This window comes from Capricornis sumatraensis, chromosome 2 (genome assembly GCF_032405125.1).
Source record: "Capricornis sumatraensis isolate serow.1 chromosome 2, serow.2, whole genome shotgun sequence".
Taxonomy (NCBI): domain Eukaryota; kingdom Metazoa; phylum Chordata; class Mammalia; order Artiodactyla; family Bovidae; genus Capricornis; species Capricornis sumatraensis.
Window position 1 is genome coordinate 80,628,474 of NC_091070.1, and position 21,433 is coordinate 80,649,906.

Genomic DNA, 21,433 nt, shown 5'->3' on the forward strand with positions numbered 1-21,433 from the left:
TTCACTGTATCTACTGCTGCCATGAGTGGTCACCTTGCTTTTAATAAGATTCTACTGCCTTTGCCAATTAATTAAGGAAATTAATGTAACTCCACTATGTATAAATGTGCTTTCTCCCTCCATTCATCTGAAATACATCAGTTGGCATCAGAAGTGAGACTGGACTGGCAGACATACCACCACCCTCGTTTAAAGTTTGGAAGGAATATTGGGAAGACAAGTGAAGAAAATATGGGCAGAGACAAGAGAGATGAGAGCACTTATGTGAGTTTTTCCCTGCAGTAGTCACGGAGTGGAGTTCACAGACTGTTCTCTTTACCTCTGAAAAGTTGAGCCCAATGAATAATCGAAAAGAGGAAAGACAAGATAGTCTAAGGCCTAATTCACCTGGCACCTCACTAAGGTGGGGAGGATGATCACAGATCCCCAAAGGAAGCTGAAAAGCCAAGGGATGTGGAAGAGATTCGCTCTCACGTGGCTCTGGGATGCGTAGTCAGCAACTCTTCAGACCAGGAATGCATAAGAGCTGAAATGCATTTAATGGGGGAAAGTACAAAAACAGAGCAGCAAAATGCTTTATTAACTCTTGCTAGCCCAACTCTTTCTGCAGGAGAAAACACACAAAAACCTGGTATTAATTGATGCCAGTAGTTTTAAAAGTGAGATGTGGGTAATAATAAAATTAGGGAGGACTTTGTCTTCCTTGATCCTTCCTGAAGAAGTGACCAAAGACTGGTTCTAATTTAAAGAATTTACTTGATTTTAAAAGTTTGTGCCAAATTTTTCCTCTCAGGAAACTTTGAAATTAAGACTGTGATTTGGACAAATATTTTTAAAAATTAATTTATTTAATTGGAGGCTAATTACTTTACAGTATTGTAGTGGTTTTTGCCATACATTGACATGAATCAGCCACGGGTGTACATGTGCTCCCCATCCTGAACCCCTCTCCCACCTCCCTCCCCATCCCATCCCTCAGGGTCATCCCAGTGCACCGGTTCTGAGCACCCCGTCTCATGCATCGAATCTGGACTGGCGATCTCTTTCCATATGGTAATATACATGTTTCAGTGGTATCCTCTCAAATCATCCCACCCTCGCCTTCTCCTACAGAGTCTAAAAGTCTGTCCTTTACATCTGTGTCTCTTTTGCCATCTCGCATATAGGGTCATCATTACCATCTTTCTAAATTCCATATATATGTGTTAGTATGCTGTTTTGGTGTTTTTCTTTCTGACTTACTTCACTCTGTATAATCGGCTCAAGTTTCATCCACCTCATTAGAACTGATTCAAATGCATTCTTTTAAATAGCTGAGTAATATTCCATTGTGTGTATGTAGCACAGCTTTCTTATCCATTCATCTGCTGACGGACATCTAGGTTGCTTCCATGTCCTGGCTATTATAAACAGTGCTGCAATGAACATTGGGGTACATGTGTCTCTTTCATTTCTGGTTTCTTTGGTGTGTATGCCCAGCAGTGGGATTGCTGAGTCGTATGGCAGTTCTATTTCCAGTTTTTTAAGGAATCACAACACTGTTCTCCATAGTGGCTGTACTAGTTTGCATTCCCACCAACAGTGTAAGAGGGTTCCCTTTTCTCTGTACCCTCTCCAGCATTTATTGTTTGTAGACTTTTTGATAGCAGCCATTCTGACCGGCGTGAGATGGTACCTCATTGTGCTTTTGATTTGCATTTTTCTGATAATGAGTGATATTGAGCATCTTTTCATGTGTCTGTTAGCCATCTGTATGTCTTCTTTGGAGAAATGTCTGTTTAGTTCTTTGGACCATTTTTTGATTGGGTCGTTTATTTTTCTGGAATTGAGCTGCATGAGCTGCTTGTATATTTTTGAGATTAATTCTTTGTCAGTTTCTTTGTTTGCTATTATTTTCTCCCATTCTGCAGGCTGTCTTTTCACCTTGCTTATAGTTTCCTTCGTTGTGCAAAAGCTTTCAAGTTTAATTAGGCCCTATTTGTTTATTTTTGCTTTTATTTCCATTACTCTGGAAGGTGGGTCATAGAGGATCCTGTTGTGATTTATGTCAGAGTGTTTTTTGCCTTTGTTTTCCTCTAGGAGCTTTATAGTTTCTGGTCTTACATTTAGATCTTTAATCATTTTGAGTTTATTTTTGTGTATGGTGTTAGAAAGTGTTCTAGTTTCATTCTTTTACAAGTGGTTGACCAGTTTTCCCAGCACCACTTATTAAAGAGATTGGACAAATATTTTGTAATATTAACTGAGTTAAAATTAATGCTTGACAGTTCCAGAGCTCACTTAAATAGGAATATAACATTTTCACTGGTTAACAATCTATTCCTTTGGGAAGAATATTTTAGCTAAATGTGAAAAGTAAGATAAACCAAAAACTATGAACCCCATTTCCAGGATGACCTGTATTTCCCAAGAAAACAGAATTAAAATTGTCTCAAGGCCATTTAACTTCTCGTTACAGACATAATTTTGTTTAGGTGAAGACACTTGGGCTGGATCAGAACCAACTGAGATAAAAGGGAATGCCTGGAAACAGAGGCTAAAGTAAGTATTAGAGAATAATTTCCCCCATTTGGCTATCTTTGCTTCCCTGATAGCTCAGTAGGTAAAGAATCAGCCTGCAGTGCAGGAGATCCCAGTTCAATTCCTTGGTCGGGAAGATCCCCTGGAGAAGGGATAGGCTACCCACTCCAGTATTCTTGGGCTTCCCTTGTGTTTCAGCTGGTAAAGAAACCGCCTGCAATGTGGGAGACCTGGATTCAATACCTGGGTTGGGAAGATCCCCTGGAGAAGGGAAAGGCTACCCACTCCAATCTGGTCTGGAGAATTCCATGGACTGTATAGTCCATGGGTTCGCAAACAGTTGGACATGACTGAGTGACTTTCACTTTGGCTATCTTTTAAGAATCTTAGCTTAAGACTCTGGATTCTGCAACTTCTGAGTTGAGAAGGGAGATGCTGATAAAAGGCAGATCCTTATAGATTTATAATTGTAAACAGAATAGGTTTTTAAAATTTTATTTGACTTATTATTTATCTGTTTAGCTGTGCTGGGTCTTCAGGGCTGCGCATGGGCTTTCTCTAGTTGTGGTGAGTGGAGACTACTCTCTGGCCATGGTGCACAGGCTTTTCACTGGGGTGGCTTCTCTTGTTGCGGGGCATGGGCAACTGGGTGCACAGGCTTCAGTAGTTGTGCACGGGCTTAGCTGCCCCATGGTATGTGGGATATTCCTGGACCAGGGATCGAACCCATGTCCCCTCCACTGGCAGGTAAATTCTTTGCCACTGGATCACCAGGGAAGTCCAGAATATGTTTTTAAATGTAGAGAACTAAAAAAAAAACAAAAACAAACAAACAAAAAAATAAATGTAGAGAACTATTCCAAAAGAAGTTATGAAGTCCACATTAAAAAAAAGGGGTTGAGAGAAAGGAAACAGATGGCAGCTCACTGAAGGGTAAGTTCACTATGATCAGTAACTCCAGCACCTGGACAGGAGGAGCCAAGCAGCACTGAGAGGGTAGCGAAGAAGCAGGTGGCAAGAGCAGTCTTATACTTAAGGGTGGCTGCATGAGCACGGTACAGAACCCTGTGCCCCAGAAAAGCCACACCTCCACGTCCCTAGCCTTAAAAAGGCCCACAGGGCTCATCCTGCCCTCAATGCAAGCTGAAAGAAGAAGAAAATCATGTGGAACCTAGCAAAAAACAAAAATAAAAAACACCTGCATTCACCAGCTTAACTGTGTGTGTGTGTGTGTGTGTGTGTGTGTGTGTGTGTGTGTGTGTGTGTGTGTGTGTGTGTGTGTGTGTGTCTGTGTGTCTGTGTGTGTGTGTGTGTGTGTGTGTGTGTGTGTGTGTGTGTGTGTGTGTGTGTGTGTGTGTGTGTGTGTGTGTGTGTGTGTGTGTGTGTGTGTTTGGAGACGTATCATAGTTTTAAAAACTTAATCCCACAGTTAGTTCAACAATAACAAAAACCCAATCAGAAAACAGGCAAAGATCAGAATAAGCGTTTCTCCTAAGAAGACATATGAATTGCAAGCTAGCAAATGAAAAGATGTTCAATATCACCAATTATTAAGGAAATGCAATGAGGTATGACCTTACACCCATTATAATGGCTACTGTTAAAAATAACTGAAAAGGGGGAGACTAAGAAGACAACAGGAAAAAATATCAATGAAACTAAGAGCTGGTTCTTTGAAAAGACACACCAAATCAACAAACCTGTAGCTGGCTTCAACACTCAACAAGAAAAAGAAGACTCAAAGAAAATGAGAAATGAAAGAAGAGACAACTGACACCAGGGAGATACAAAGGGTCATAAGAACTACATTTGAGCAATGTAACGCACAATTAGATGCCAACAACCTGGGCAACCTAGACGAGAATTCCTAGACAACCTACCAATACTGAGTCATGAAAAACAGAAAATCTAAACAAATCAGCTACTAGTGAGATCAAACCAGTAATTAAAAACCGCTTAAAAAATAATCCATCAGGATCAGATGGCTTCACTGGTGAATTCTATCAAACATTTAAAGAATTAATTTCAAACCTTCTCAAACTCGTCCAGAAAATAGAAGAGGTTCCAAAAATCAAAAAGGCAACATTTGCAGACTCATTTTATGAGGCTAGCATTATCCTGCTACCAAAACCAGACAAGGATGCCACAAGAAAGGAAAGTCACAGGCTACTATCCCCGATGAATGGAGATGTAAACATCCTCAACAAAACATTAGCAAGCCTAATTCAATAATATGTTAAAAGGATCATACATCACAATCAAGGGGGATTTATTTTAGGGATGCAAGGATGGTTCAACATCTGCAAAGCAATGGGATACACCACATTAAAATGAAGGATAAAAATCAACAGATCATCTTAACATATCCAGAAAAAGTACTTGACAAAATTCAACATCCATTTACGACTTAAAAAAAAAACTCAACGAAGTGGGTATAGAAAGAATATTCTTCAACGTAATAAAGGGCAAATATAACAAACCCACAGCTAACATCACACTCAATGATAAAAGCTGAAAACTTTCCAACTAAGGTTAGGAACAACACAAGGGTGCCCGCTCTTTAGCCACTTTTATTCAACATAGTATAGTAAGTTCCCTACTTATGAACACATTCTGTTCTGAGAGTACCTTTGTAAGTCCAACAAAGTTAGCCTAGATACCCAACTAACACAATCAGCTCAATCGTATTGCACTATAATAGGTTTAAAATACTTTTCACAGAAATAATACATAAAAAAACAAACACAAAAATTAAAAAAGAAATGTAATCTTATAGTACATTGAAAAGTACAGCAGCACAGTACAACAGCTGGCACAGGGAGCATCAAGTGGACAGGCAAGAAGAGTTACTGACTGGAGGAACGAGAGGAGGTGGGAGACGGCAGGGCTGAAGGATCCTCAGCTCTAGGAGATGGGGGCGGGGCAAGCTGCAATTTCACTCATACCTGATGTTGATGGAACACACATGTGCATCTTTGGAAGTTCACAACTTGAAGGTTCATATGCAGGGGACTTACTATAGTGGAAGTCCTAGCCAGATCAGTTAGGCAACAAAAAGAAAAAGGCATTCATCTTGGAAAGGAAGAAGTAAAATTATCTCTGTTTGCAGATGACATGATATTGTACAGAAAACCCTCAAGACTCCACCAAAAAACTGTTAGGACTAACAAATTAATCCAATAAAGCTAGGGGATACAATATCAGCATATAAAAATCTGCTGCATTTCTATACACTAATAATAAACTACCAGAAAGAGAAATTACAAAACTCATTTACAATTGCATCGAAAAGAATAAAATACCTAGGAATAAATTTAACCAAGGAGGTTAAAGACATGTATACTGAAAACTGTAAGACATAATGAAAAAGAAGACACAAATAAATGGAAAGAGTCCATGCTCATGGATTGGAAGAACTAAGTGTTAAAATGTCCACAGTACCCAAAGCAATCTACATATTCAATGCAATCCCTGTCAAAATTCTAGTGGCACTTTTTACGTAAGTAGAACAAACAATCTCCAAATTTTAATGAAACCACAAAATACCCTGAATAGCCAAAGCAATCTTGAGAAAGAAGGTCAAAGCTAGAGGCACCATGTACCCTGATTTTGAACTATATTACAAAGCTATAATAATTAAACAGTATGATATTGGCATAAAAAAAGATACATAGATCAATGAAACAGAATAGTAAGCTCAGAAACAAACCCAGCATATACAATCAACTAATTTACCACAAATGAGCCAAGAATACACAATGGGGAAAGGACAATCCCTTAATAAACGATGTTGGGAAAACTGGACAGCCACATGGAAAAGAATGAAACTGGACCATTATCTTACACCATAAACAAAAAATAACTTAAAATGGATTAAAGACTTGAATATAAGGCCTGATACCATAAAACTCTAAGAAGAAAACAGATATTTATAGTAAGCTCCTTGACAAAGGTCTTGGTGATAATTTTTTGAATCTGACATCAAAAGCAAAAGCAACAAAAGTAAAAATAAACAAGTAGGGCTACATCATCAAACTAAAAAGCTTCTTCATAACAAAGGAAACCATCAACAAAATGAAAAGGTAACATACTAATAGGAGAAAATATTTGCAAATCATATATCTGATAAAGGTTAATACCCAAACATAAAGAACTCCTACAACTCAACAGCAAAAAACCCCAAACAATCTAATTAAGAAATAAGCAGAGATCTGAACAGAAATATTTCCCAAGAGGACATACAGATGGCCAGCAGGCATATTAAAAGATGCTCAACATCACTTATCATTCAGTTAGTTCAGTTCAGTCACTCAGTCATGTCCGACTCTTTGCGACCCCATGAATCGCAGCACGCCAGGCCTCCCTGTCCATCACCATCTCCCGGAGTTCACTCAGACTCACATCCATTGAGTCAGTGATGCCATCCAGCCATCTCATCCTTGGTTGTCCCCTTCTCCTCCTGCCCCCAATCCCTCCCAGCATCAGAGTCTTTTCCAATGAGTCAACTCTTCACATGAGGTGGCCAAAGTACTGGAGTTTCAGCTTTAGCATCATTCCCTCCAAAGAAATCCCAGGGCTGCTCTCCTTCAGAATGGACTGGTTGGATCTCCTTGCAGTCCAAGAGACTCTCAAGAGTCTTCTCCAACACCACAGTTCAAAAGCATCAATTCTTCGGCGCTCAGCCTTCTTCACAGTCCAACTCTCACATCCACACATGACCACAGGAAAAACCACAGCCTTGACTAGATGGACCTTAGTTGGCAAAGTAATGTCTCTGCTTTTGAATATACTAGCTAGGTTGGTCATAACTTTTCTTCCAAGGAGTGAGCATCTTTTAATTTCATGGCTGCAATCACCATCTGCAGTGATTTTATCATTAGGAAAATGCAAATCAAAATCACAATGAGGTATCAACTCATACCTGTTAGAATGTCTATAATGAAAAAGCCAAGAAATAACAAGTATTAGCAGTGATGTGGAGAAAAGGAAACCTTTGTGCACTGTTGGTGGAAGTGTGAACTGATGAGGAAAACACTATGGAAGTTCCTCAAAAATCTAAAAATAGAACTTTTAAATTAAAGATTAAAAATAGAACCATATGCTTTAGCAATCCCACAAAGTACTTACTTGAAGAAAATTAAAATTCTATCTTGAAAAAAATATATGTACCCCATGTTCACTGCAGCATTATTTTTAACAGCCAAGATATGGAAACAATCTCAAGTGCCATCAATGAATGAATAAAGATGTGGTTTACATATACAAAGGACTATTATTCAATCCATAAAAAAATGAAATCTTGTCATCTGCCAACGTGAAAGCACCTTGAGGGCATCATGCTAAGTGAATTAATTCAGACCAAGACAAATACTGTATGATCTTACTTATACATGGAATCTAAAAATAAAAACAAAGGAACAAGCTTATAGATACAGCAACTAAATCAGCAATTGCCAGGGTTGGGGTCAGGAGTGGGAGAAATGGTAAAAGGGATCAAAAGACTGAAACTTCTTGTTATAAAATAAGTTAAGTCCTGGGGATGCTGACTGATGTTGAAGCTGAAACTCCAATACTCTGGCCACCTGATGCGAAGAACTGATTCATCTGAAAAGACCCTGATGCTGGGGAAGATTGAAGGCAGGAGGAGAAGGGGACGACAGAGGATGAGATAGTTGGATGGCATCACTGACTCAATGGACGTGAGTTGGAGTAAACTCTGGGAGTTGGTGATGGACAAGGAGGCCTGGCGTGCTGCAGTCCATGGGGTCACAAAGAGTTGGACACAACTGAGTGACTGAACTGAACTGAACTGAAGTCCTGGGGATGTAAGGTATACCAAGGTGACTATAGTTAATAATACAGACAGTTGCCAACTTATGATGATTCAGTTTAACAATTAGACTTTATGATGGTACAAAAGCAATATAAATCCAGTAAAACTACTTTGAATTTTGATCTTCCCCCCATGCTATCAATATGCTGTACAGTACTCTCTCGTGATGCCTGGCAGCGACAGTGAGCTGTAGCTCCCCCAAATACTACCTGATCATGAGGATAAACAACCAATACACTTAAAATCATTCCGTTTTTCACTTTCAGTGCAGAATTCAATAAATTACATGAGATATTCAACACTTTACAAAATACGCTTTGTGTTAGATGATTTTCACAAGCTGTTCAGTTTGGTTCAGTCACTCAATTCTTGTCCGACTCTGCGCCCCCATGAATCGCAGCATGCCAGGCCTCCCTGTCCATCACCATCTCCCAGAGTTCACTCAAACTCATATCCATTGAGTCGGTGATGCCATCCAGCCATCTCATCCTCTGTCATCCCCTTCTCCTCCTGCCCCCAATCCCTCCCAGCATCAGAGTCTTTTCCAATGAGTCAACTCTTCACATGAGGTGGCCAAAGTACTGGAGTTTCAGCTTTAGCATCAGTCCTTCCAAAGAACACCCAGGGGTGATCTCCTTTAGAATGGACTGGTTGGATCTCCTTGCAGTCCAAGGGACTCTCAAGAGTCTTCTCCAACACCACAGTTCAAAAGCATCAATTCTTTGGTGCTCAGCTTTCTTCACAGTCCAACTCTCACATCCATACATGACCACTGGAAAAACCATAGACTTGACTATATGGACCTTTGTTGGCAAAGTAATGTCTCTGCTTTTCAATATGCTATCTAGGTTGGTCATAACTTTCCTTCCAAGGAGTAAGCTGTAGGCAAATGTAAATGTTCTCAGTACATTTAAGATAGACTAGGTGCTGCTGCTGCTAAGTCGCTTCAGTCGTGTCTGACTCTGTGTGACCCCATAGATGGCAGCCCACCAGGCTCCCTCGTCCCTGGGATTCTCCAGGCAAGAACAATGGAGTGGGTTGCCATTTCCTTCTCCAATGCAACAAAGTGAAAAGTGAAAGTGAAGTCACTCAGTCATGTCTGACTCTTAGCGACCCCATGGACTGCAGCCTACCAGGCTCCTCCTTCCATGGGATTTTCCAGGCAAGAGTACTGGAGTGGGGTGCCCTTGCCTTCTCCCATAGGCTAGACTAAGCTACTGAAATTAAAAGATCCTTGCTCCTTGGAAGAAAGCTATGACTCCTTGGAAGAAAAAATATGACAAACCTAGACAGCATATTAAAAAGCAGAGACGTTACTTTGCCGACAAAGGTCCATATAGTCAAAACTATGGTTTTTCCAGTAGTTGTATATGGATGTGAAAGTAGGACCATAAAGAAGGCTGAGTGCCAAATAATTGACGCTTTCAAACTGTGTGGAGAAGACTCTTGAGAGTCCCTTGGACAGCAAGGAGATCAAACCAGTCATTCCTAAACCCTGAATATTTATTGGAAGGACTGATGTTGAAGCTCCAATACTTTGGCCACCTGATGCAAAGAGCCAATTCACTGGGTAAGACCAATGCTGGGAAAGACTGAAGGCAGGAGAAGAGGCAACAGAGGATGAGATGGTTAGATGGCATCACTGACTCAATGGACGTCAATTTAAGCAAGCTACAGGAGATGGTGAAGGGCGGGGAAGCCTGGTGTGCTTCAGTCCATGGGGTCACAAAGAGTTGGAATGACTGAGTGACTGAACAACAACAACAAGGCTAAGCCATAATGTTTAGTAGGCTACGTGATTAAATCAATTTTTGAATGAATATTTTAAATTTATGATGGATTTATCAGGACATAATCACATATTAAGGAAGATGTGTGCTATATTGCATATTCAAAAGTTGCTATAAGAGAACAGATCTTACAAGTTCTCTTCATAAGAAAAAAAATTTGTTAACTATGGAAGGTGATGGATGTTAACTAGATTATTGTGGTGATCATTTTGCAAGGTACAAAATATCGAACCACTGTACGCCTGAAACTAATAATGGTATATGTCAATTATATACTACAATTAAAAAAAAAAAAGAAAATAACAACCATAAGTGAGGATGTAGAGATACTGGAACCTTTGTGCACTCTTGATGGGAGTGTAAAATAGGGTAGCCACTGTGGGAAAAAAGTATGGTAGTTTCTCAAAAAATAGAATTACTCTATGTTCCATTAACCCTTCTGGGTATATACCCAAAAGAACTGAAATCAGAGTCTCAAAGAGATATTTAAACACCCATGTTCATAGCACCATTACTCACAATAGGCAAAAGGTGGAAACAAACCTAGTGTCCATCAACAGAAGAATGGATAAACAGCACGTGGTATATACATGCAATGGAACATTATTCAGCCTTAAGAAAGAAGGAAATTCTGACACAGACTTTAACTAAATGAATCTTGAGGACACTGTACTCAGTGACATAAGCCAGTCACAAAAAGACAAACACGGTATGATTCTACACACATGAGGTAACTAAAGTAGTCACATTCAGAGACAGAAAGTAGCCTGTCTGTTGCCAGGGGCTAAGCTGGGAGAGAGGCGAAAGGAGTTATTTAATAAGTACAGAGTTTCAGTTTTTCAAGATGAATTCTGGAGATATTCTGAATTGGCGATGACTGCACAAAACGTGAATGTACTTCATGTATACTTAACAATGGTGAAGATGTTAAGTTTCATGTGTGTGTATTTTATCAGGATTAAAAACAAAGTTTAAAAGCCCACAATATATAAGAGAGAATCTGTTCAAAATCCAAGACTGACTGGAAAGGGGAATCCAGTTGAACTTGGGCCATGGTAGACTGAAGATGGAGCCAATGTCTCCCAGCCCTTTGGTTGTACCAACCCTTTGAAATAAATAACAACAGAATGGCCTAGTGGTGGTTCTGAATGGAGCTTTTTGGCAATAATGTTCTTACATGGATGCAGGTGCTAATTTAACAGGCAAAATGGAAACCTATGGTACTACTGTACCAAGCTACAGTTTAATCTGAAGCATTAAGTTCCCATGGACCTCACAGGAGGTGGCAAAGAACTATGAAGTTTAAGGGAAATCAAATCTAAATAGCTGCCCAAGTCCAAGCAGAGAGCTCAAAGCCTGTTTGGATTTCTATAAAATAACATCACAGAGGGAGCTGTTACCGGGCCTGAGCAATTAATCTTTCTGAAAAAAGTGAGTTTGTACTTTTTTGGGGGGAGGAGTTGTGCAGCTTCTACAAAATTTGATAGTATAAATACAGTGCATTTTAATCCATGCCAATAATTAGATTCTCATACTAAAAAGGAAGTGGCTAAAACTTTCCATGGCTATCCTGTCCCTACCTTTTATGGGAAAAATTCTAAAAATATATCACAATCCAGATTAGTATGAAGAGAGAGGGCATGTAAATGTAATACCAACACAAAACTGCAAATGAAATGTGCTATAATCTGAAAATGTTTCCTCTTCTATGTGTTGGTTCTTGTGGAACCCAGAAAATATTGACTACACTGCATAAACTGACAAAACTATCCTTTGATTTAGGGGCAAAATGTTTTTTAAATGTTGTGGTTCAGTTGCTAAGTTGTGTCTGACTCTTTGCAACACCCCCTCCATGGACTGCAGCACACCAGCCTTCTCTGTCCTTCACTATCTCCCAGAGTTTGCTACAATTCATGTCCATTGAGTTGGTAATGCTATTTAACCATCTCATCCTCTGCTGCCCTCTTCTCCTTTTGCCTTCAATCTTTCTCAGCATCAAGATTTTTTCCAAAAAGTTTTTTAAAATGTGTGTTATTATTTTTATACACACATATACCTAAGTAAAAATAAAATTTCTATAATAAACATTGATCTGTAACAGCTAAATATTTTTAAAGTTTTTAACATCAACAGAACTAAAAAGAGGAAATAAACTTCTCAATAGATACAGAAACATCATTCAACAAAATTCAACCCCTATTCATGATTGAAAACTCTCAGCAACCTAAAACAGAAGGTAACTTCCCCAGTCTCATAAAGGGTTACTGACAAAAACCCTACAGCTAACACTATACTTACTGGTGAAGACTGAATGCTTTTCTCCCAAGACCAGGAACAAGACAAGGGTATCAACTGTCACTATTTCCATTCAGCATCATAATGGATATCCTAGCCAGTGCTAGGGGGCACTGGGGGCAAATAGCAGGGAGGGGGGCAGAGTATGTAGACTGAAAGGAGGACAGACAACAGATCACCTATGTAGACAAAACTACAAAACACCTACAAAAAAGCTGAAGAATAAATGACTTCAGCAAGATCACAGGATAAGGTGAACATGAAAAAATTCAAATATATTTTTGCTCATTAGCAACAAATTATTAGATATTCAGATTTTTAAAAATTCTATTTTAACCTAACTATAAAGTATTTGTGGACAAATTTAGCTAAATATGTCATAAGACCTATTGTGAAAACTACAAATTCACTGCCGAGAGAGTTTATGAATAAATGGAATAAATAAAAGATATAAATAAATGGAGAGTTATAACATGTTCATGGGTCAGAAGACTCTATTAAGATGTCAGTTCTCCCCAAGATGATTTATAGATTCAAAGGAATTCCAATCAAAAACCCAGCAGGTTTTTTTGCAGGAAGGCTGACTCCAAAATTTAAATGGAAATGCAAATAACAGAACAACTTAGAGAAAGAACACGGAGGAATTACTCTACCAATTTCAAAAATTACAACAAAGCTCAAGTAATCAAGACAGTATGTTATTAGAGTAAGAACAGACATTTAGGTCAATAGAAGAGAAAAGAAAGTTTGGAAATAGACCCACACATACACAGCAAACTGATTTTTAAAAATGGTGCCAAGGTAATTTCAATGACAAATAGACTTTGCAACAAATGATGCTGGGACAATTGTTATATTAACCCAGACCCTTATCCCTCACAATATATTAAAAATTAATTCAGAGGTTCCAGAAGTAGGTTCCCTAAAATCCATTATTATGTTCCATAACAGTAATGTTTTCAATACCATATTGCTTTAATTGAAGAGAAGAAAGGATTCTATACAAAAATAATAATAAACATTAATGTTATGAAATGTTACAAAAAATCATAGTGGGCTATAGGTCTAAATGTAAGGGCTAAAATCATAAAATTTCCAGAAGAAAACATAGAAAAATATCATTACAATTTCAGAGTAGATGGAAATTTCTTACATAGCATACAAAGAGAATAAAACAGGACTTCATTAAAATTTTAGGCTTTGGCTCATCAAAAGACACTGTTAAGAAATGAAAAGGTAAGCCACAGACTGGATGAAATATTTGCAGAACACATTTCTGATAAAACAGCTATAATCAGAATAAGAACTGAGAAATGCAAATCAAAACTACCATGAGATATCACCTCACACCAGTCAGAATGGCCACTGTCAAAAAATCTAAAAACAATGAATGCTGGAGAGGGTGGGGAGAAAAGGGGACCCTCTGACACCATTGGTGAGAACATAAATTGGTATATCCACCATGGAGAGCAGTATGGAGGTTCCTTGGGAAACTAAAAATTGAGCTACCGAACGATCTAGCAATCCCACTCCTGAACATATATCCAGAGAACATGGTTTGAAAGGATCACACGCAGCATAATGTTCACTGCAGCACTGATTACAATGGCCAAGACCAGGAAGCAACCCTGCGTCCCTGACAGATAAAGAGGATGTGGAACATATCACACAACGGAATAAAAGAATGAAAATCAGCCACTAAAAGAAGAAACCACACTATCTGCAGCAACACGGATGGTGGACCTGGAGAGAATCATGCTAAGCGAAGCCAGACAAAGACAAACACCACATGATATCACTTACATGCAGAATGTGGAAGAAATGAATGATACATGTGAAGTTGTTTACAAAACATGAACATACTCACAGACTAAGGAACAAACTTACTGTTGCCAGGGGCAACTCTGGCAGGGACAGACAGATTGGGAGTCTGGGATTGGCCTGTCCTCACTACTGCACTTAGAACAGATAACCAACAAGCACCTACTGCACAGCACAGGGGACGCTGCTCAATATTGTATAACAACCTAAACTGGGAAAAGAATCTGAGAAAAGAATAGATAACATATATGTATAACTGAGTAACTTTGCTGTACACTTGAAACTAACACAACATTGTTAATCACCTATCTCCAATATAAAAATGTTTAAAAAGAAATGTGAAAAAAGGAAAAAATAAGAACTTATAACTCAAATATGAAAAGACAATTCAATTAAACATGGGAGTAAGAAACAAGACACTTTAATAAAATACACAAATGGTAAATACACACAAAAAGATGGTCAATATCATTAGCCTTTAAGGAAATTAAAATTAAAAGCATCATGAGATACTACTACATATGTACAAGAACAGTTAAATGGTTAAACTTGACAATACCAAGTGTCAGTGAGGACATGGAACAACCAGAACCCTCATACACTGCTTGTAGGAATGCAACCCTGAAAAACAGCTTTGCAGTTTCTTATAAACACAGATGTACCATAAGATCCAGCAACAGTTCCTCTCTTGGGAATTTACTAAAGAAAAATGAAACAAAAGGCGGTATGCAAATGTTTATACCAGCATCATTCATAATAGTAAAAAAAATGGAAACAACCCAATGTCTATCAAAAATTGAATGGATAAACAAATTAGGCTTATCCACATAACAGAATACTATTCAGTAATGAAAAGAATGAACGATATGGATGACTCTCAAAAGTATTACACTAAGTGGAAGAAACTGGACACAAAAGGACTACATATTGTATGATTTTATTTATCTGAAATTCTAGAAAAGGCGAATCTATGGTGACAGAAAGCAGATCAGTGGTTTTACTAGATGCCACTGGTGGGCGGAGAGAACGAACTACCAAGAAGCACAGGGAAACTTTCTGTATTAATTGAAATGTCCTATATCATGACTGTGTGGTGGTTATACAAATACATATGTTCATCAAAACACATCAAACTGAACACTTAAAATTAGTGAATTTTACTTTATGTAAATTATAACTTAATAAAGGTATCTTTTGAAAGTATTTAAAGAAGACTTTTTAAAATATTGTTATACAAATATGTGCAACATGTACCAAACGGTAGACATCTCAACAGTGATGTCTTAGAATTTTATAAACTTGGTCTTGTTACTGCTGTGCAAAAATCATTCCAAGTATGATATAAAGTTTGTAACAACTACAACTATTGGCGCAAAAGAATGGAGCAGAGACAAGAGTAGGATGGGACCCTATGTCTGAGGAAGTCAAAGTGCATCAATGTCACCATTCAGCAAAGATCCATGACACTGAAGGAGAATTAGCTTGTGCTAGACATCCATCAGTTCACCATCTGGAATATCCTACTTTCGAAGTTAAACAAGAAATCTTGTCTCCTGGCAACTGATAGAAGCCCTAATCGCGGCTTATAAAGCACAACTGTCCAAGTAGTGCTAGAATTTTAAAAATAACAAGGAACACAAAGATGCCTTTGCAGGTCATCTCACATTCAAAGATAAAGCTATCTTCCACTAGAGTGACGAGATGAGTTGTCACAGTATACAACTGTGGGATGCTGCCATATTATAACAGAACGTGTAAGGGATTCACTAAAAATTCGTATCTTTTAAATATATTTGACCTATTTATTACTGCTTGTTCCCACTAGAACGATGACACTCCATCATGACAGGGATTTTTGTTTTTGTTGTTCACTGCTGTATCCCTAGCACCTAGAACAATGCCAAGCATACAGTAATTGCTCAATAAACATTTGTTAAATGAATATATTATGTCTACGTAGTCAGTAAATATCTATACAAATTTATTATGTCAATATAGATATCAATCACAGCTAAATGATGTAATAGCCTCCTCTTACATTTCTTTTCTTGTACAATTTCTTTGACTGGAAATTAATAACTATCTTGTTTCTCTACTCATTTTGTTTCTAAATACCAATTCAAACATAAACTTTCAATCTACAAATAATAAATGCTGTAGAGGATGTGGAGAAAAGGGAACACTCCTGCACTGTTGGTGAGAATGTAAAGTGGGACAGCCACTACGGAAAACAGGATAGAGATTCCTTAAAAAACTAAAAATAGTTACCATATGATCCAGCAATCACACTCCTGGGCATATATCCAGAGAAAATGAAAACTTTAATTTGAAAAGATGTATGTACATCAATGGTCATAGCAACACTATTTACAACAGCCAAGACGTGGAAGCAACCTAAACGTCCGTCAACACATGAATGGATAAAGATCCGGTACACCCAATGGGTATTACTTGGCCCATAAAAAGAATGAATTTTTGCCATTTGTAGCAACATGAATAGACGTAGAAGTTATCATACCAAGTGAAGTAAGTCAGATAGAGAAAGACAATTAAATGAATTTATTCACAGAACAGACACAGACTAACAGACACAGAAAACAAACTTATGGTCACCGAAGGTGAAGGGGGAGAGAAGGATAAATTAGGAGCACGAGATTAACATATACACACCACCATATTTAAAACAGAAAAGCAACAAGGATTTACTGTTCAGCACAGGGAACTTCATTCAATATCTTGTAATAACCTATAATGGGAAGATAATCTGAAAAATATATATGTAACTGAGTCACTTTGTCATATACCTGAGACTAACATGATACTGTAAATCAACTGTACTTCAATTTTAAAAAAATGAACCTTCAAACAAGGAGATTTTTATTTTTCCTTTATATATTTTATTCCATAAGTTTTCTATGATATGTCTGTGTTTATGTGTATTCAGAATAAAAAACATTTTAAATGTTAGACATTTTTATAAAATTAGAGCTTTTGGAAAACAAGATTTAAAATGTTAATAAATACATATCCATCAATAATTACTTTAAATTTCAATGAACTAAGTGCTCCAATAAAAGATACAGAGTGGCAGGCTGGATATAAAATAAGCACCTACAATATGTTGCCTACCAGAGACCCATTTTAGGGTGAAGTAAACCCTTAGATTGAAAGTGAGCAAATAGAAAAAGATATATTTCATGCAAACAGAAGTGACAGGAAAGCAGGGGTAGCGATATTCATATCAGACAAAACAGACTTTAAAACAAAGGCCATTAAAAGACTTAAATATCAGATATGACACCATGAAACTCCTAGAAGAGAGCACAGGCAAAATATTCTCTGACATAAATCGTAGCAATGTTTTCTTAGGTCAGTCTCCTAAGGCAATAAAAACAAAAACAAACAAATGGGACCGAATCAATGCATTAAAAAATGAAAATACAACCTATGGAATGGGAGAAAACATTTTCAAATGACGTGACCAACAAGAGTTTAATCTCCAAAATATACCAACAGATAATATAACTCAACAACAACAAAAAACCAAACAACCCAATTTAGAAACAAACATTTCTCCAAAGAAGACAAACAGATAGCCAGACATGTGAAAAAGATGCTCAGCATCACTACTTATGAGAGTAAGGCCAAAGCCAAACTACAATGAAGTATCACTTCACACTGGTCAGAATGGCCATAATTAAAATGTCAACAAATAACGAATGCCAGAGAGAGTGTGGAGTAAAGGGAATCTTCCTGCACTGTTGGTGGGAATGTAAGTTGGTGCAACTACTATGGAAAACAGTATGGAGGTTCCTCAGAAAACTAAAATATAGAACCATATGATCTAGCAATTCTACTAATGAGTACTTGCACCCCTATGTTCATGGCAGCCAAGACATAACAATATTACTCAGCCATACGAAGGGTGAAATTGTGCCATCTGCAGCAACATGGATGAATCTAGAGATTATTATACTAAGTGAAGCAAATCAAATATCATAAATCACTTACATGTTGAATCTAAGATACGATATAAATGAACTTACTTACAAACAGACTCACAGACATAGAAAACAAATCATGGTTACCAAATGGGAAAGATGAGAGGATAAATTAGGAGTTTGGGATTAGCAGATAAAACTACAATATATAAAACAGATAAAGAAGAAAGACTTATTGTATAGCACAGGGAATTATTAGGTTGGTACAAAAGTAACTGCAGTTTTGCACTGCTGAACTTTGCCGTTTGATATTGGAATACATTCTTAAGTAAATGTGGTTATGTTATACATCATTTTAATGTGCATTTCTTGCTTTAAGTTTTTTGCTAATAACTTACTGAAGTGGAAGTGAAAGTGTTAGTCACTTGGTCATGTCTGACTCTTTGCAACTCCACAGACTGTGGCCTGCCAGGCTCCTCTGTCCAAGGAGTTCTCCAGCCAAGAATGCTGGAGTGGGTGGCCTTTCCCTTCTTCAGGGGATCTTCCTGATCCAGGGATTGAACCTGGGTCTCCTGAATTGTAGGCAGATTCCTTACTGTCTGAGCTACCAGGCAAGTATTCTTGCCTGGAGAATTCCCTGGACAGAGGAGTCTAGTGGGCTACAGTCCATGGTGTCGCAGAGTCAGACACGAGTGAGCAACTTTCACTTTTCAGTTACTTATTGTGTTTTTTTTCTATTTATTTTAGACTATAGAAATGATGTAAGACATAAAGCAAATTTGAGCAAAGTTTTCATTAGCGTTCAAAATGGGTTGTAAAGCAATAGAGACAACTTGAAACATCAACAACGCACTTAGCCTGATGCACTGGTGGTTCAAGAAGTTTTGCAAAGGAGATAAGAGCCTTGAAGATGAGAAGCATAGCAGCAGGCCATCGGAAGCCGACAACAACCAACTGAGAGCAAGTCAGTTACTAAACAATTCCTCTGCACATGTTCTCTATCTGGAAAACTCTCCATCCATTTCTCTATAAATCTAACCTGTCTTCAACCCAATCTCTCCAATGAAGAATCCTTTATAATACTGATTAATCTTAACCCTTTGATCCACTTTGACTCCCAAGAAAACCCTAAAATCCCTTTAATGGCAGGAAATATTATGTCTTTTTATTTCTGTTATAGAACATTCAATAATGCTTAATTTGTTGAACCTGATAAATTTCAATGAGACTGAAGAACCTTAAGGATACAAAATTAATGTAAAGCTTACAAAGAAATATATCCATATATGCATATTATAAGCATAAAACCTACCAACAGTGTCTGTCCTTGGGAAATGAAGAAATGCCCCGATATAACTATGGTGAGAACAAGATGCCCAGATTCTTCACTGGAGTCAAAAACCTTGAAAAAGAAAGAGAAAAATGTATTTAAGACGTTTCTGTTAGTTAGTTTTGATAGTTAAAACCAAACTATCTTCTCACAGTGATCTTCCAATCTAAATGTTCCCTTTCCCTCATTTAATCTGTAATCATTCCCCTAAAGTTTCAAGTTTCTCCTCATACAGGGGTTAAAAACCAAGCTTTTAAAAAAATATAACTAAAACCAATATTTTAAAACAACAATACTAAATCAGGAATTGAGAGATATGGAGCCTGAGTCAACCACTTTCGAATTACATTTTAATAAATCATTATCTTTGAGGCTAAATTTCCTTTCTGTAACATGGGACTAATACCTTACAAGTTGTTGTCATACTACAGAGTCTGTTTCTTCAGCCATATACTCCATTTTCATAACCTCTCAAAATCTGGTGTTTTTCTTGAGATGGGATTTAATTTGTAATGTCACTCTTAAAAAAGAGGGTACCCCAAACTGACCATAATACTCTTGGTGTGATTTCATTTTCTCCCATTACTTGCATAATGAAACCTACTATTTCACATTGATCTTGTGTGGGGGTAATCCCACTGAAGTGATCACGTCAACAAAACCTCCTGAAACTTCATCATCTATGTTGGTAAATCACACTTTTATTTTCTTCATCTGAACCTAAACATAAGACCGTGCATTTACTCCCATTATATTTTATATTGCTGGATATATTCAACAGTTGTGGTAGAGAGTTGAGACAATTAAAGCAAAATAACTCATAGATACTCAAGATTTCCTACTGACTTTTCTCTCAGTTCAGTTCAGTTGCTCAGTCATGTCTGATTCTTTGCGACCCCATGGACTGCAGCACGCCAGGCTTCCCTGTCCATCACCAACTCCTGGAGCTTACTCAAACTCATGTCCATTGAGTCGGTGATGCCATCCAACCATTTCATCCTCTGTTGTTTCCTTCTCCTCCCACCTTCAATCTTTCCCAGCATCAGGGTCTTTTCTAGTGAGTCAGTTCTTCGCATCAGTGTTGACCACAGTGTTGGAGTTTCAGCTTCAGCATCAGTCCTTCCAATGAATATTCAGGACTGATTTCCTTTAGGATAGGCTGGTTGGATCTCCTTGCAGTCCAAGGGACTCTTAAGAGTCTTTTCCAACACCACAGTTCAAAAGCATCAATTCTTCACCATCAGCTTTCTTTACAGTCCAACTCTCACATCCATACATGACTACTGGAAAAACCATAGCTTTGACTAGACAGACCTTTGTTGGCAAAGTAATATCTCTGCTTTTTAATATGCTGTCTAGGTTGGTCATAGCTTTCCTTCCAAGGAGCAAGCGTCTTTTAATTTCATGGCTGCAGTCACCATCTGCAGTGATTTTGGAGGCCCCTGAAAATAGAGTCTGTCACTGTTTCCACTGTTTTCCCATCATTTGCCATGAAGTGATGGGACTGGATCCATGATCTTCACTTTCTGTATGTTGAGTTTTAAGCCAACTTTTTCACTCTCTTCTTTCACTTTCATCAAGAGGCTCTTTAGTTCTTCTTCTCTTTCTGCCATAAAGGTGGTGTCATCTGCATATCTGAGGTTATTGCTATTTCTCCCAGCAATCTTGATTCTAGCTGTACTTCATCCAGCCTGGCATTTTGCATGATGTACTCTGCATATCAGTTAAATAAGCAGGGTGACAATATACATACAGCCTTGATGTACTCCTTTCCCGATTTGGAACCACTCTGTCACTCCACATCCACTTCTAACTGTTGCTTCTTAACCTGTATACAGATTTCTCAGGAGGCAGGTCAGGTGGTCTGGTATCCCCATCTCTTGAAGAATTTTCCACAGTTTGT

The 21,433-nt window shown here is 37.9% G+C and overlaps 1 protein-coding gene across 1 annotated transcript in view; it reads right to left on the reverse strand.

Moving 5' to 3' along the window:
- Positions 1–21,433, reverse strand: part of REC114 (REC114 meiotic recombination protein) — a 111,310-nt gene that overhangs the window by 60,690 nt on the left and 29,187 nt on the right. The window contains exon 2 of the mRNA XM_068993397.1: positions 19,513–19,602. Within this exon, the coding sequence (XP_068849498.1) occupies positions 19,513–19,602 (90 nt within the window). The remainder of the gene's footprint in view (positions 1–19,512; positions 19,603–21,433) is intronic.